Genomic DNA, 16,685 nt, shown 5'->3' with positions numbered 1-16,685 from the left:
TCGATAACGTCTTAAGACCCGTTAACTTGCGGTCACGTGATCATTTTTCTGGGTGAAATATTATCGGTATATTCATTTACGTGTTTATCGGGTGATAAGTGTATTTTCGTTTTTGCTTTCACCCGTAACCGATTTTCAATGGTTAAAGATAGGTTTAACACGGAATGGTATTCAATTTTTCGAAACCGATTTTTTTCGGTCGTTTTGACGGGTACTTATCGCCGTTTTACTTCACCTACTGCTGAGTAGGTGAAATATATTTTTATGTTATTTTTTTGCTGCAAAAAATAAGATTTTACTCACCGGTAAATCTATTTCTCGTAGTCCGTAGTGGATGCTGGGAACTCCGTAAGGACCATGGGGAATAGCGGCTCTGCAGGAGACTGGGCACAACTAAAGAAAGCTTTAGGACTACCTGGTGTGCACTGGCTCCTCCCTCTATGACCCTCCTCCAGACCTCAGTTAGGATACTGTGCCCGGAAGAGCTGACACAATAAGGAAAGGATTTGGAATCCCGGGTAAGACTCATACCAGCCACACCAATCACACCGTATAACTCGTGATATTATACCCAGTTAACAGTATGAAATCTATCTGAGCCTCACTAACAGATGGCTCATAACAATAACCCTTTAGTTAGGCAATAACTATATACAAGTATTGCAGACAATCCGCACTTGGGAGGGGCGCCCAGCATCCACTACGGACTACGAGAAATAGATTTACCGGTGAGTAAAATCTTATTTTCTCTGACATCCTAGTGGATGCTAGGAACTCCGTAAGGACCATGGGGATTATACCAAAGCTCCCAAACGGGCGGGAGAGTGCGGATGACTCTGCAGCACCGAATGAGCAAACTCAAGGTCCTCCTCAGCCAGGGTATCAAACTTGTAGACTTTTGCAAAAATGTTTGAACCCGACCAAGTAAAAGCTCGGCAAAGTTGTAAAGCCGAGACCCCTCGGGCAGCCGCCCAAGAAGAGCCCACTTTCCTCGTGGAATGGGCTTTTACAGATTTAGGGTGCGGCAGTCCAGCCGCAGAATGTGCAAGTTGAATCGTGCTACAGATCCAGCGAGCAATAGTCTGCTTAGAAGCAGGAGCACCCAGCTTGTTGGGTGCATACAGGATAAATAGCGAGTCAGTTTTCCTGACTCCAGCCGTCCTGGAAACATATATTTTCAGGGCCCTGACTACGTCCAGTAACTTGGAGTCCTCCAAGTCCCACGTAGCCGCAGGCACCACGATAGGTTGGTTCACATGAAAAGCTGATACCACCTTAGGAAGGAATTGGGAACGAGTCCTCAATTCCGCCCTATCCATATGAAAATCTTAGATAAGGGCTTTTGCATGACAAAACTGCCAATTCTGATACACGCCTGGCCGACGCCAAGGCCAACAGCATGACCACTATCCACGTGAGGTATTTTAGCTCTACGGATTTAAGTGGCTCAACCCAATGTGATTTCAGGAAATCCAACACCACGTTGAGATCCCACGGTGCCACTAGAGGCACAAACGGGGGCTGAATATGCAGCACTCCCTTAACAAAAGTCTGAACTTCCGGCAGTGAAGCCAGTTCTTTTTGGAAGAAAATGTACAGAGCCGAAATCTGGACCTTAACGTAACCCAATTTTAGGCCCGTAGTCACTCCTGACTGTAGGAAGTGCAGAAATCGACCCAGTTGAAATTCCTCCGTTGGGGCCTTCCTGGCCTCACACCAAGCAACATATTTTTGCTATATGCGGTGATAATATTTTGCGATCACATCTTTCCTAGCCTTAATCAGCGTAGGAATGACTTCCTCCGGAATGCCTTTTTCCTTTAGGATCCGGTGTTCAACCGCCATGCCGTCAAACACAGCCGTGGTAAGTCTTGGAACAGGCAGGGCCCCTGCTACAGCAGGTCCTGTCTGAGCGGCAGAGGCCATGGGTCCTCTGAGATCATTTCTTGAAATTCTGGGTACCAAGCTCTTCTTGGCCAATCCGGAACCACGAGTATAGTTCTTACTCCTTTCCTTCTTAGTATTCTCAATACCTTGGGTATGAGAGGCAAAGGACGGAACACATACACCGACTGGTACACCCACGGTGTTACCAGAGCGTCCACAGCTATCGCCTGAGGGTCCCTTGACCTGGCGCAATATCTTTTTAGCTTTTTGTTAAGGCGGGACGCCATCATGTCCACCTGTGGCCTTTCCCAATGGTGTACAATCATTTTGAAGACTTCTGGATGAAGTCCCCACTCTCCCGGGTGGAGGTCGCGCCTGCTGAGAAAGTCTGCTTCCCAGTTGTCCACTCCGGGAATGAACACTGCTGACAGTGCTAACACATGATTTTCCGCCCATCGGAAAATCCTTGTGGCTTCTTCCATCACCATCCTGCTTCTTGTGCCGCCCTGCTGGTTTACATGGGCGACCGCCCTGATGTTGTCTGACTGGATCAGCACCGGCTGGTGTTGATGCAGGGGTCTAGCCTGACTTAGGGCATTGTGAATGGCCCTTAGTCCCAAAATATTTATGTGTAGGGAAGTCTCCTGACTTGACCATAGTCCTTGGAAGTTTCTTCCCTGTGTGACTGCCCCCCAGCCTCGAAGGCTGGCATCTGTGGTCACCAGGACCCAGTCCTGTATGCCGAATCTGCGGCCCTCTAGAAGATGAGCACTTTGCAGCCACCACAACAGCGACACCCTGGCCCTTGGAGACAGGGTTATCAGCCGATGCATCTGAAGATGCGACCCGGACCACTTGTACAACAGATCCCACTGGAAGATCCTTGCATGGAACCTACCGAATGGAATTTCTTCGTAAGAAGCTACCATCTTTCCCAGGACTCGCGTGCATTGATGCACCGAAACCTGTATTTGTATTAGGAGGTCTCTGACTAGAGATGACAACTCCTTGGCCTTCTCCTCCGGGAGAAACCCTTTTTCCTGTTCTGTGTCCAGAACCATACCCAGGAACAGTAGACGCGTCGTAGGAACCAGCTGCGACTTTGGACTATTCAGAATCCAGCCGTGCTGTTGTAGCACTTCCCGAGATAGTGCTACTCCGACGAACAACTGCTCCCTGGACCTCGCCTTTATAACGAGATCGTCCAAGTACGGGATAATTATAACCCCCTTTTTTCGAAGGAGTATCATCATTTCGGCCATTACCTTGGTAAATACCCTCGGTGCCGGGGACAGACCAACGGCAACGTCTGGAATTGGTAATGACAGTCCTGTACCACAATTTTGAGGTACTCCTGGTGAGGAGGGTAAATGGGGACATGCAGGTAAGCATCCTTGATGTCCAGTGATACCATGTAATCCCCTTCGTCCAGGCTTGCAATAACCGCCCTGAGCGATTCCATTTTGAACTTGAACCTTCGTATATAAGTGTTCAAGGATTTCAATTTTAGAATGGGTCTCACCGAACCGTCTGGTTTCGGTACCACAAACATTGTGAAATAGTAACCCCGGCCTTGTTGAAGGAGGGGTACCGTGATTATCACCTGCTGGAAGTACAGCTTGTGAATTGCCGCCAGTACTACCTCTCCTCGAGGGCAGCAGGCAAGGCTGATTTGAGGTAACGGCGAGGGGGAGTCGCCCCGAAACTCCAGCTTGTATCCCTGTGATACTACTTGCAGAACCCAGGGATCCACCTGTGAGCGAGCCCACTGGTCGCTGAAGTTCCCGAGACGCGCCCCCACCGCACCTGGCTCCACCTGTGGAGCCCCAGCGTCATGCGGTGGACTCAGAGGAAGCGGGGGAAGATTTTTGATTCTGGGAACTGGCTGTCTGGTGCAGCTTTTTCCCTCTTCCCTTGTCTCTGTGCAGAAAGGAAGCGCCTTTAACCCGCTTGCTTTTCTGAAGCCGAAAGGACTGTACCTTATAATACGGTGCTTTCTTAGGCTGTGAGGAAACTTGAGGTAAATTTTTTCCTTCCCAGCTGTTGCTGTGGATACGAGGTCCCAGAGACCATCCCCAAACAATTCCTCACCCTTATAAGGCAGAATCTTCATGTGCCTTCTAAAGTCAGCATTGCCTGTCCACTGCCGGGTCCCTAATACCCTCCTGGCAGAATGGACATTGCATTAATTCTGGATGCCAGCCGGCAAATATCCCTCTGTGCATCCCTCATATATAAGACGACATCTTTAATATGCTCTATGGTTAGCAAATAGTATCCCTGTCCTGACAGGGTAATAGACCACGCTGCAGCAGCACTATCCATGCTGAGGCAATTGCAGGTCTCAGTATAGTACCTGAGTGTGTATATACAGACTTCAGGATAGCCTCCTGCTTTTTATCAGCAGGCTCCTTCAAAGTGGCCGTATTCTAAGACGGGAGTGCCACCTTTTTTGACAAACGTGTGAGCGCCTTTTCCACCCTAGGGGATATCTCCCAACGTGACCTATCCTCTGGCGGGAAAGGGTACGCCATCAGTAACTTTTTAGAAATTACCAGTTTCTTATCGGGGGAACCCACGCTTCATTCACTCATCTGATGGGGGAACAAAACACTGTCTGCTTTTTCTCCCCAAACATAAAACCCCTTTTTTGTGGTACCTGGGTTAATGTCAGAAATGTGTAACACATTTTTCATTGCCGAGATCATGCAACGGATGTTCCTAGTGGATTGTGTATATGTCTCAACCTCGTCGACACTGGAGTCAGACTCTGTGTCGACATCTGTGTCTGCCATCTGAGGTAGCGGGCGTTTTTGAGCCCCTGATGGCATTTGAGACGCCTGGGCAGGCGCGGGCTGAGAAGCCGGCTGTCCCACAGCTGTTACCTCATCCAGCCTTTTATGTAAGGAGTTGACACTGTCGGTTAATACCTTCCACCTATCCATCCACTCTGGTGTCGGCCCCACAGGGGGCGACATCACATTTATCGGCATCTGCTCCGCCTCCACATAAGCTTCCTGATCAACCATGTCGACACAGCCGTACCGACACACCGCACACACACAGGGAATGCTCTGACTGAGGACAGGACCCCACAAAGTCCTTTGGGGAGACAGAGAGAGAGTATGCCAGCACACACCAGAGCGCTATATAATGCAGGGATTCACACTACCCACAGTGATTTTTCCCTTATAGCTGCTATAATACACAGATTTGCGCCTAAATTTAGTGCCCCCCCTCTCTTTTTAACCCTTTGAGCTTGAAAACTACAGGGGAGAGCCTGGGGAGCTGTCTTCCAGCTGCACTGTGAAGAGAAAATGGCGCCAGTGTGCTGAGGGAGATAGCCCCGCCCCTTTTTCGGCGGACTTTCTCCCGCTTTTTTATGGATCCTGGCAGGGGTATTTTTCACATACCGTATTTTTCGGACCATAAGACGCACTTTTTCTCCCCAAAAATGTGGGGAAAAAAGTATGTGCGTCTTATGGAGCGAATAAGACATGTTTGCGGGTAGCGCCGGGTCCTGGATGCTGCTGCGCCGTCATCAGCAGAGCGCCCGCATCTCAGAAGCAGAGCCGGCATCATGTGACTCCCCCGCTCCCCCCCCCACCCCACCTCCTCCCTCCTCAGGAGTGCACCGCGGGCAGCTTTAGCTGAGAGAGTGGAGGCTGGGAACCACTGATACTGTCAGTGTGTGTGTGTGTCTATGTGTATGCTGGCTCTGATGTGTGTGTGTGTCTCTGTATGCTGGCTCTGACAGAAGGCTGCACTGTACAGAATCTTTGTAGGAGTCTGAGAAATCACACAGAAATATCTCTTAGAGGTTGGTGAAAACTAGGGAGGCAGCGCAAGGATGATAAAGCAGAAATGGTTCCGAATATTTTTTTTCAGTTTTCCTACTCTAAAAACTAGGTGCGTCTTATGGTCAGGTGCGTCTTATGGTCCGAAAAATACGGTATATAGCCTCTGGGACTATATATTGTGATTATTTTGCCAGCCAAGGTGTTAATATTGCTGCTCAGGGCGCCCCCCCCCCCCCAGCGCCCTGCACCCATCAGTGACCGGAGTGTGAGGTGTGCATGAGGAGCAATGGCGCACAGCTGCAGTGCTGTGCGCTACCTTGTTGAAGACCGAAGTCTTCTGCCGCCGATTTTCAGGACCATCTTCATGCTTCTGGCTCTGTAAGGGGGACGGCGGCGCGGCTCCGGGACCGGACGATCGAGGTCGGGCCCTGTGTTCGATCCCTCTGGAGCTAATGGTGTCCAGTAGCCTAAGAAGCCCAAGCTAGCTGCAAGCAGGTAGGTTCGCTTCTTCTCCCCTTAGTCCCTCGTAGCAGTGAGTCTGTTGCCAGCAGATCTCACTGAAAATAAAAAACCTAAAATATACTTTCTTTTCTAGGAGCTCAGGAGAGCCCCTAGTGTGCATCCAGCTCAGCCGGGCACAAGATTCTAACTGAGGTCTGGAGGAGGGTCATAGAGGGAGGAGCCAGTGCACATCAGGTAGTCCTAAAGCTTTCTTTAGTTGTGCCCAGTCTCCTGCGGAGCCGCTATTCCCCATGGTCCAGACGGAGTTCCCAGCATCCACTAGGACGTCAGAGAAAGGCAATAGTTTAGTTGTTGTTTTTTTTTTAAAGTGTGCCCTATGATTTTTTTAAAAAATTCTCTTTTTTTATATTTTTAAAAGCATTTTTAAATTATTTTTTGGGTTACTGTAATATTTATCCCCATGATGCAATGCAAAAGTCCCCAGGATGCATTGCTCCTGTTTTGACAGGAATCTGTCACTCCTCTCTTGGGACTTCAAGGAGAAACACAGCAATTGTGCAGTCTGCTGTTGGATACGTTTTTTTGCGGTTAGTTTGCGGATTTATTACTTGACAACTTTTTAGCTCCGTCTACAATCATGGAGCCATTCACTGATACAGTTTGGATGTTCATGATCCAGGCTGCTGTTGTGACACAGGAGGACAGGACAGATGAGGAAGGTGATCAGTCAATTGCTCCAGGTGGTGAGGTAGAGCGCGTTTCAATTCCACGCCCACGTAACTATCGTTATAGGCGTGTGCTGGCAGACTTATCCGAGGTGGATGTGATTAAGAACTTTCGCTTATCCTCTCGTTCAATCCATATGCTGTATGACTTGATGGAGCCGGACCTTGAACCACGGGTGCCCACTAATCACGCAGTCAGTGGTATGTCTAAACTGCTGGCTGCATTACTTTATTTTGCGTCTGGCACTTTTCAGCCAGTTTTGTCCCAAACAGTCGGTTTTTCACAGCCCACATTTTCGCGTATTTTAACTCAGGTCTGTACGGCTTTCCGTAAATTAACGACCCAGTTTATTTATTTTCCAAGCACTGTCAGCAAATGGAGGGAGGTCAAATTGGAATTTTTTGAGAAATCACGCTTTCCCAATGTATTGGGCGCGATAGATTGCACTCATGTGGCAATTGCACCACCAAGGCAAATGGAAGAGTGTTTTCGTAATAGAAAATCTTTCCATTCCTTGAATGTACAGATGGTGTGTGATGCCAAATTGAAAATCACTAATCTTTTTGTGGGCTTCCCTGGGTTGGCCCACGCCTCCTTTATTTTGAGCCAGTCATACATGTTCCGTGATTTTGAGGATTGCAACATGCCGGATGGGTGGCTGTTGGGTGAGGTTTTTTTTTCCTTTCTGATTTTTACTAAATTTTTTAATTGTGGTTTATTATTTATGTTTTTTCCCACCATTTATTTCTTTAAGGTGATGGTGGATACCCTAACAAGAGTTGGCTTCTTACCCCATTGTCCAATCCCGTTAGTGATGCTGAGCATATGTACCAAAAAGCGCACATTACATCGAGGGGTGTAATTGAAAGGACCTTCGGTGTGCTTAAATCCCGGTTTCGCTGTTCAGACAGGTCCGGGGTTATGCTGTTATATTCTCCGGATAAAGTTTGCAATATAGTTAATGCTTGTTGCATTTTACATAACATCTGTGTTGCAAACCGATATCCGGAGAATATAGATCCAGGTGTTTGGCGGGATTCGGACATTTGCTCAGCATCACTTGAGGGTATGAATGATGGAGGTGATACTCATCGAACACTAATTGATGGATTCTTCGCTGGTGAGTTTTTTTGTATTGCCTTTCTATTTGTTTGTGCTTGTTAGATACTGATCCTACTAATGTTTTTTTCTTTTTTTTGATTTGCAGAAGAATGTGCATGAGATTTTCTTCAGAGTTTGGCCCCTGTTGTTTAAAATATGGCCATTTGGTTTTTCTTGTTTGCTTTTTGAAGCGCAGTTGTTTATTTTTCAATTTACTTGTTGGAGGGTTTTAAAAAATGTTTTACTTACACTTACCTGTCCCTGGCTCCTGTGATCCATCCTTCCCTGCAGCGAGATGGCCTCTCCACTTCTTTCCTGGCAGAAGGAGGTTGATGCTGAGGGATCCCTTCAGTCTCCTTTCCGGTGAGTATCCCCCAAATCCCCTCCCTGCCTCCTCTGTGTCCACGCTAGCTTTTAGGTTGTAACTGTGTACTAAGCCCAGTCCTCTTTGTTTTTCCTAGGAACACTGATTGGGACTTTTCTTTGATCCTTTCAACACAACCAAATCAACTTTCTTATCAAACTGATCAGAAGGTTGCAAAGTTTTAAACTTCTTAAAGGTTACAATGTAAAAGATTATTCAAGGATGTTTTAATGAGTTTATTAAAGTGATGAATTTAATTTGTTTTGTAAATGTCAATGAACTGTAAACATTATTTACTTGTGTTTGCATTTTTATACAAGTTTTTTTTAATGAACTTACATATTAAAAGTAATTTGTTCAATTTTTTTTAATAAATAACAATATAATTGGTATAGTATACCTATATAAATATATAGGTATAGTGTATATCCCTCCATTTAACAGTGCACACACATAAGCATCCAAATGCACAGAAACAAATCATGTAGGCAAGACGCCAAACAATCAAACACAGTTATGTTTACCCTGAGAAACAAATGTAAAATGTATAACATTAAAATGAATGATAGTGCAAACCACAACGAGTAGTACATATAGACATTGGTCTAATTTGAGAGGACAAGTAACAATTAACAATGTGATTCATCTGGTTTTTGTTGTTGTGTGTATGGTCCTGGTGTGGTTGCACTATCAGGAGGAGCAGGACTAGGAGCTGTTGGCATTTGCGGATGGACATCACCAGAGTGCAATCCATGTAATTGTCCCTCTGGACCAAAACCTGGAAATGGTTGAGTTGATTCTTGAATGGCTGGATGGTGTTGTCCCTGACTCAAAGCAGCCAACATCTTCAACATGATAGTATTCATAGTTTGGAGTTGTGTAGCTATTAGAGATGTATTTGCTGCAGTTTGGCTATGGCTGGTCTGCATGATTTGTAGGGTGTTTCCTTGGCACGAAGTGTTGTCCACAAGTTTGTTTAAGGCAACAATCATGGTACCTAGTTTGGACTCTATGCCCTGTAACACGGTAGAAGTGGAGGTTGTCACGTCTCTTAGATAATCAGAGAAACGTCCCAGTGTTTCGTCCATCTTTAGCAGACGGTGGTCTACGGTTACACGAAAGCTTTCTTGTCTGTTCTCCATTTGTTTCGCTATGTCATTCACACGTTCAGTAGTCCCTGTCGATAGGCCTGTCCGTATATCCTCCAACACTTGAAATTGACTTTCTAAAAAAAAAAATAGATTTAATTAAAATGTTAGTTAACTATTATTGTCATACTTGCGTATAGTTTACATTTTAGAAAATTAAAAAAGTTGGAATACACTAGTTACACATTACTGTACCTATAGGAGATGATACTTGTGTCCTATCAGGCTCATCTAAAGGTTCTACATCTTCCTCAAGGGAAAAAGCTGCAGTAATTGCTGTGGCAGATTCAATCAGCTCCTCCGATGTGTTGGTATGTACGTCAGATAATCGTGTACTCTCTTGTTCTGGTTCCTGAAATGGCTCATTTATTGGGCTTGAAGGAGAAGTGGAAATTAAATCTACAATTGAAGAAAAAGTAAAAAATATGAAACATGTTAGTTTACAGTAAATATGTGTTTTGAGCGAGTGCATGAATACGCTTCAAATGTGGAGGTTCAATCTGCTGCTGACAATGGGGGTAATTATGAGTTGATCACAGCAGCAAGTTTGTTAGCAATTGGGCAAGAGCATGTGCACTGCAGGGGAGGCAGATATAACATGTGCAGAGAGAGTTATATTTGGGTGGGTTATTTTGTTTCTGTGCAGGGTAAATACTGGCTGCTTTATTTTTACACTGCAATTTAGATTGCAGATTTAACACACCACACCCAAATCTAATCAATCTGCACAGGTTATATCTGCCTCACCTGCAGTGCACATGGTTTTGCCCAACTACTTAAAAATTTTCCTGCTGCAACCAACTTGGAATTACCCCCAATATATGTTGTTCTCAGTCTCTCAAGTGTGCAACATAACTTCTAATGTTCCTTTACATTTTTCGAGGCAAGAGCAGCTGCATGTTATGCAGAGAAATATTAGAGCTGATCTCAACCTACTTCTGGCAGAATGGTGTGTAATGTTACACAATGGTCATACACCTTCACACTTTTTTAAACCATGGTTGCCACGAAGCATATTTGCACATGATTATTTCCTTAAAACATTGTGAAATTGGGGAGCTCATCTTGCATTTTCACATTAAGTAGTATTGGTGGTTGCATCACAATTGCAGGATATGGTCCTAACTTGAAAATTCTTTTACCTTCCGCAGTGGGCTGTGGGTCCTGGGTTATCGTCAATATGGCAGCGGTGCTGCTTTCCAGAATATGTGATGGTGTCAATTTTTCAGTAACTTTTTTATGAATTAATTTTCCTGGAGTAGGATCAGCTTGGACGTTTTTTACGGCTTTGTCGTGTCTTCTTCTTACATCCTCACTCGTCAGTTGACTCATGGTCAATGTACCTGCTTAATAAGAAAGTTTACTTAGAATAATTTTCAAAACAGTTTATTTAGTTACCAAAATTACTACAAACTTAAGTCGTACTCAATTATTTAACTAATAGATTTACCATGAGTTTTACTTGTCTTTTTGGAAGATGTTCCAGCTGCTGATGCCATTTTTTCAGCAAGATTTCTTAAAAGCTGTGAATCTCCTAATTTTGGAAATTAGGGCATTACAGGTGTACCAATTTTTTTTTACAGAAAATGAATACAATGTAGACCACTTTATTGCTGATATGAATATTGCTTGATATTATCTGGTAATTGTGTAATTACCTTGGCCTTTTGATGACTTTGAAGTTGTGGCTTGTCTACTCCCGCTACCGGATACCTGAACTTGTCTTGGTCGATGTGTTTCACTGGGATCTGTATTAAAGGGAGTGTTATGCATAAATGTTAATCTGCTTAATACAAAGGCAAGTCTGAAGTATTGAATATTTTTTATAAAATAAAAAAATAAAAAATTCTACCTAGACAAAAAAGATGCATAGATTAATGACAGATAAACCAAAATCTACGTTATTTGCTAAACATATTGTAAATTTTTTACAAGAAATAATCAAATGAAAGTCAAAAAAACAATAATAATAATATTCTTCAGGTGCATATAGTTATTACTGTTTTATTTGGGTGAATTGGTGGTGAATACATGGTAGTCTTATTTATTGAAAGTGAGGTGAAGTTTACTTTTGGCCAGCTTTTTGAACACATTTTTTTTTTAACCCTTCAAAATAGTCTGAAATATTTTAATCCATAAGAAAAATGGCATACAGGAGCAGTATTTTTAAATACAGCTTGTAATGTGTTTTGGAGTATTTGAGTTTATTATAAATGGACTTTTAAAATACCTTCTTCAGTGTGTATTCTGCTGACCATTGATGCCATCCTTGCTTGTTTAGGGTGATGGGATTTTGCCCTTTTTTCAACTTCTGCAGTGCGTATTTTTTTACTTGGTCTGCCTTCTTGACTCTCCTTACGAGTACTTTCTTGAATTCCACCTTTAAAACATACTACATTAGTAAAAAAAGAAACTTTTAAATTTGCATACAATTTTTAATTCAAATACTTACTTTGTGCCTAACTTGAGACTGAAGGCCGAGAGTGTCTGTGAGCAGTACCACTTGTTGATGGACCTTGATGTCTTTCCATTGATTCTCTTATATCTGTATATTTTTGATAATAATGTCAAAAAAATTGGTTAAATTAAAGACAATAAAAATGGGGGTGGGTGGTGGGTTGGTTATAATTAGTGATGAGCGGGTTCGGTTTCTCGGAAACCGAACCCCCCCGAACTTCAACTTGTTTACACGGGTCCGAGGCAGGTTCGAACCTTCCCGCCTTGCTCGGCTAACCCGAGCGCGCCCGAACATCATCATCCCGCTGTCGGATTCTCGCGAGATTCGGATTCTATATAAGCAGCCGCGCGTCGCCGCCATTTTCACTCGTGCATTGGAGATGATAGGGAGAGGACGTGGCTGGCGTCCTCTCCGTTTATTGTAGAAGACAGAACTTGATTCATTGGTTGTTTATTGCTTAATTGTGGGGAGGATTGGGGAGCAGCTGTTAGGAGTACAGTGCAGAGTTTTGCTGATAAGTGACCACCAGTTTTTATCCGTTCTCTGCCTGAAAAAAACGCTCCATACCATATCTGTGCTCAGTGTGCTGCATAATATATCTGTGCTGAGTGCTCACACTGCTTAATTGTGGGGACTGGGGAGCAGCTATAGCAGGAGTACAGTGCAGAGTTTTGCTGACAGTGACCACCAGTATACGTTGTCTGCCTGAAAAACACTCCATATCTGTGCTCAGTGTGCTGCTTTATTGTGGGGACTGGGAGTGGGGACCACCAGTATAATTAATATTATATAGGAGGAGTACAGTGCAGAGTGCACTGCTGTACCTACCTCTGTGTCGTCATCAATTAAGTATACTATCCATCTACATTCTAAACCTGTGGTGCATTTTAGTTTTGCAGTTTTCTGACAGTGTCCACCAGTATACTATATATAGCAGTACGGTAGGCCACTGCTGTACCTACCTCTGTGTCATCACTCGTCATCCATTAAGTATACTATCCATCTACATTCTATACCTGTGGTGCATTTTAGTTTTGCAGTTTGCTGACAGTGTCCACCAGTATACTATATATAGCAGTACGGTAGGCCACTGCTGTACCTACCTCTGTGTCGTCACTCGTCATCCATTAAGTATACTATCCATCTACATTCTATACCTGTGGTGCATTTTAGACAGTTTTGCAGTTTGCTGACAGTGTCCACCAGTATACTATATATATATACTTATAGCAGTACGGTAGGCCACTGCTGTACCTACCTCTGTGTCGTCACTCGTCATCCATTAAGTATACTATCCATCTACATTCTATACCTGGGGTGCATTTTAGACAGTTTTACAGTTTGCTGACAGTGTCCACCAGTTTATTATATATATACCTATAGCAGTACGGTAGGCCACTGCTGTACCTACCTCTGTGTCATCACTCGTCATCCATTAAGTATACTATCCATCTACATTCTATACCTGTGGTGCATTTTAGACAGTTTTGCAGTTTGCTGACAGTGTCCACCAGTTTATTATATATATACTTATAGCAGTACGGTAGGCCACTACTGTACCTACCTCTGTGTCGTCACTCATCATCCATTAAGTATACTATCCATCTACATTCTATACCTGTGGTGCATTTTAGACAGTTTTGCAGTTTGCTGACAGTGTCCACCAGTATACTATATATATACTTATAGCAGTACGGTAGGCCACTGCTGTACCTACCTCTGTGTCGTCACTCGTCATCCATTAAGTATACTATCCATCTACATTCTATACCTGTGGTGCATTTTAGACAGTTTTGCAGTTTGCTGGCAGTGTCCACCAGTTTATTATATATATATACTTGTAGCAGTACGGTAGGCCACTGCTGTACCTACCTCTGTGTCGTCACTCGTCATCCATTTAGTATACTATCCATCTACATTCTATACCTGTGGTGCATTTAAGACAGTTTTGCAGTTTGCTGACAGTGTCCACCAGTATACTATATATATACTTATAGCAGTACGGTAGGCCACTGTTGTACCTACCTCTGTGTCGTCACTCGTCATCCATTAAGTATACTATCCATCTACATTCTATACCTGTGGTGCATTTTAGACAGTTTTGCAGTTTGCTGACAGTGTCCACCAGTTTATTATATATATACTTGTAGCAGTACGGTAGGCCACTGCTGTACCTACCTCTGTGTCGTCACTCGTCATCCATTAAGTATACTATCCATCTACATTCTATACCTGTGGTGCATTTTAGACAGTTTTGCAGTTTGCTGACAGTGTCCACCAGTTTATTATATATATACTTATAGCAGTACGGTAGGCCACTGCTGTACCTACCTCTGTGTCGTCACTCGTCATCCATTAAGTATACTATCCATCTACATTCTATACCTGTGGTGCATTTTAGACAGTTTTGCAGTTTTCTGACAGTGTCCACCAGTATACTATATATATATACTTATAGCAGTACGGTAGGCCACTGCTGTACCTACCTCTGTGTCGTCACTCGTCATCCATTAAGTATACTATCCATCTACATTCTATACCTGTGGTGCATTTTAGACAGTTTTGCAGTTTGCTGACAGTGTCCACCAGTTTATTATGTATATACTTATAGCAGTATGGTAGGCCACTGCTGTACCTACCTCTGTGTCGTCACTCGTTATCCATTAAGTATACTATCCATCTACATTCTACACCTGTGGTGCATTTTAGACAGTTTTGCAGTTTGCTGACAGTGTCCACCAGTTTATTATATATATACTTATAGCAGTACGGTAGGCCACTGCTGTACCTACCTCTGTGTCGTCACTCGTCATCCATTAAGTATACTATCCATCTACATTCTATACCTGTGGTGCATTTTAGACAGTTTTGCAGTTTGCTGACAGTGTCCACCAGTATACTATATATATACTTATAGCAGTACGGTAGGCCACTGCTGTACCTACCTCTGTGTCGTCACTCGTCATCCATTAAGTATACTATCCATCTACATTCTATACCTGTGGTGCATTTTAGACAGTTTTGCAGTTTGCTGACAGTGTCCACCAGTTTATTATATATATACTTATAGCAGTACGGTAGGCCACTGCTGTACCTACCTCTGTGTCATCACTCGTCATCCATTAAGTATACTATCCATCTACATTCTATACCTGTGGTGCATTTTAGACAGTTTTACATTTTGCTGACAGTGTCCACCAGTATGCTATATATATACTTATAGCAGTACGGTAGGCCACTGCTGTACCTACCTCTGTGTCGTCACTCGTCATCCATTAAGTATACTATCCATCTACATTCTATACCTGTGGTGCATTTTAGACAGTTTTGCAGTTTGCTGACAGTGTCCACCAGTTTATTATATATATACTTATAGCAGTACGGTAGGCCACTGCTGTACCTACCTCTGTGTCGTCACTCGTCATCCATTAAGTATACTATCCATCTACATTCTATACCTGTGGTGCATTTTAGACAGTTTTGCACAGTAAATATAGTAGTAGGCCATTGCTATTGATACTGGCATATAATTCCACACATTAAAAAATGGAGAACAAAAATGTGGAGGTTAAAGGGAAAGATCAAGATCCACTTCCACCTCGTGCTGAAGCTGCTGCCACTAGTCATGGCCGAGACGATGAAATGCCATCAACGTCGTCTGCCAAGGCCGATGCCCAATGTCATAGTAGAGAGCATGTAAAATCCAAAACACAAAAGTTCAGTAAAATGACCCAAAAATCAAAATTAAAAGCATCTGAGGAGAAGTGTAAACTTGCCAATATGCCATTTACGACACGGAGTGGCAAGGAACGGCTGAGGCCCTGGCCTATGTTCATGGCTAGTGGTTCAGCTTCACATGAGGATGGAAGCACTCATCCTCTCGCTAGAAAAAAGAAAAGACTTAAGCTGGCAAAAGCACAGCAAAGAACTGTGCGTTCTTCAAAATCACAAATCCCCAAGGAGAGTCCAACTGTGTCGGTTGCGATGCCTGACCTTCCCAACACTGCAGTCCAGTTCCTGATAGTCAAATTGAAGATGTCACTGTTGAAGTACACCAGGATGAGGATATGGGTGTTGCTGGCGCTGGGGAGGAAATTGACAAGGAGGATTCTGATGGTGAGGTGGTTTGTTTAAGTCAGGCACCCGGGGAGACACCTGTTGTCCGTGGGAGGAATATGGCCATTGACATGCCTGGTCAAAATACAAAAAAAATCAGCTCTTCGGTGTGGAATTATTTCAACACAAATGCGGACAACAGGTGTCAAGCCGTGTGTTGCCTTTGTCAAGCTGTAATAAGTAGGGGTAAGGACGTTAACCACCTCGGAACATCCTCCCTTAATCGTCACCTGCAGCGCATTCATCATAAGTCAGTGACAAGTTTAAAAACTTTGGGTGACAGCGGAAACAGTCCACTGACCACTAAATCCCTTCCTCTTGTAACCAAGCTCCTGCAAACCACACCACCAACTCCCTCAGTGTCAATTTCCTCCTTACCCAGGAAAGCCAATAGTCCTGCAGGCCATGTCACTGTCAAGTCTGACGAGTACTCTCCTGCCTGGGATTCCTCCGATGCATCCTTGAGTGTAACGCCTACTGCTGCTGGCGCTGCTGTTGTTGCTGCTGGGAGTCGATCGTCATCGAAGAGGGGAAGTCGGAAGACCACTTGTACTACTTCCAGTAAGCAATTGACTGTCCAATAGTCCTTTGCGAGGAAGATGAAATATCACAGCAGTCATCCT

The 16,685-nt window shown here is 44.0% G+C and overlaps 1 protein-coding gene across 1 annotated transcript; it reads right to left on the bottom strand.

Annotated features, from left to right (window-relative positions):
* Positions 1-8,765: 8,765 nt before the first annotated feature.
* LOC135051114 (uncharacterized) lies at positions 8,766-12,027 on the bottom strand. The gene is made up of 7 exons (XM_063957278.1): positions 11,941-12,027; positions 11,719-11,868; positions 11,147-11,236; positions 10,939-11,022; positions 10,631-10,834; positions 9,684-9,887; positions 8,766-9,565 (listed from the first exon to the last, which is right to left on the bottom strand). The coding sequence occupies exons 2-7, from the start codon at positions 11,753-11,755 to the stop codon at positions 8,970-8,972; spliced, it is 1,215 nt and encodes a 404-aa protein (XP_063813348.1). The 5' UTR covers positions 11,756-11,868; positions 11,941-12,027; the 3' UTR covers positions 8,766-8,969.
* Positions 12,028-16,685: the final 4,658 nt, after the last annotated feature.

This window comes from Pseudophryne corroboree, chromosome 2, assembly GCF_028390025.1.
Source record: "Pseudophryne corroboree isolate aPseCor3 chromosome 2, aPseCor3.hap2, whole genome shotgun sequence".
Classification (NCBI taxonomy): domain Eukaryota; kingdom Metazoa; phylum Chordata; class Amphibia; order Anura; family Myobatrachidae; genus Pseudophryne; species Pseudophryne corroboree.
The sequence above is the reverse complement of the archived record's forward strand: the minus strand, read 5'-3'. Positions and strand labels throughout refer to the sequence as shown.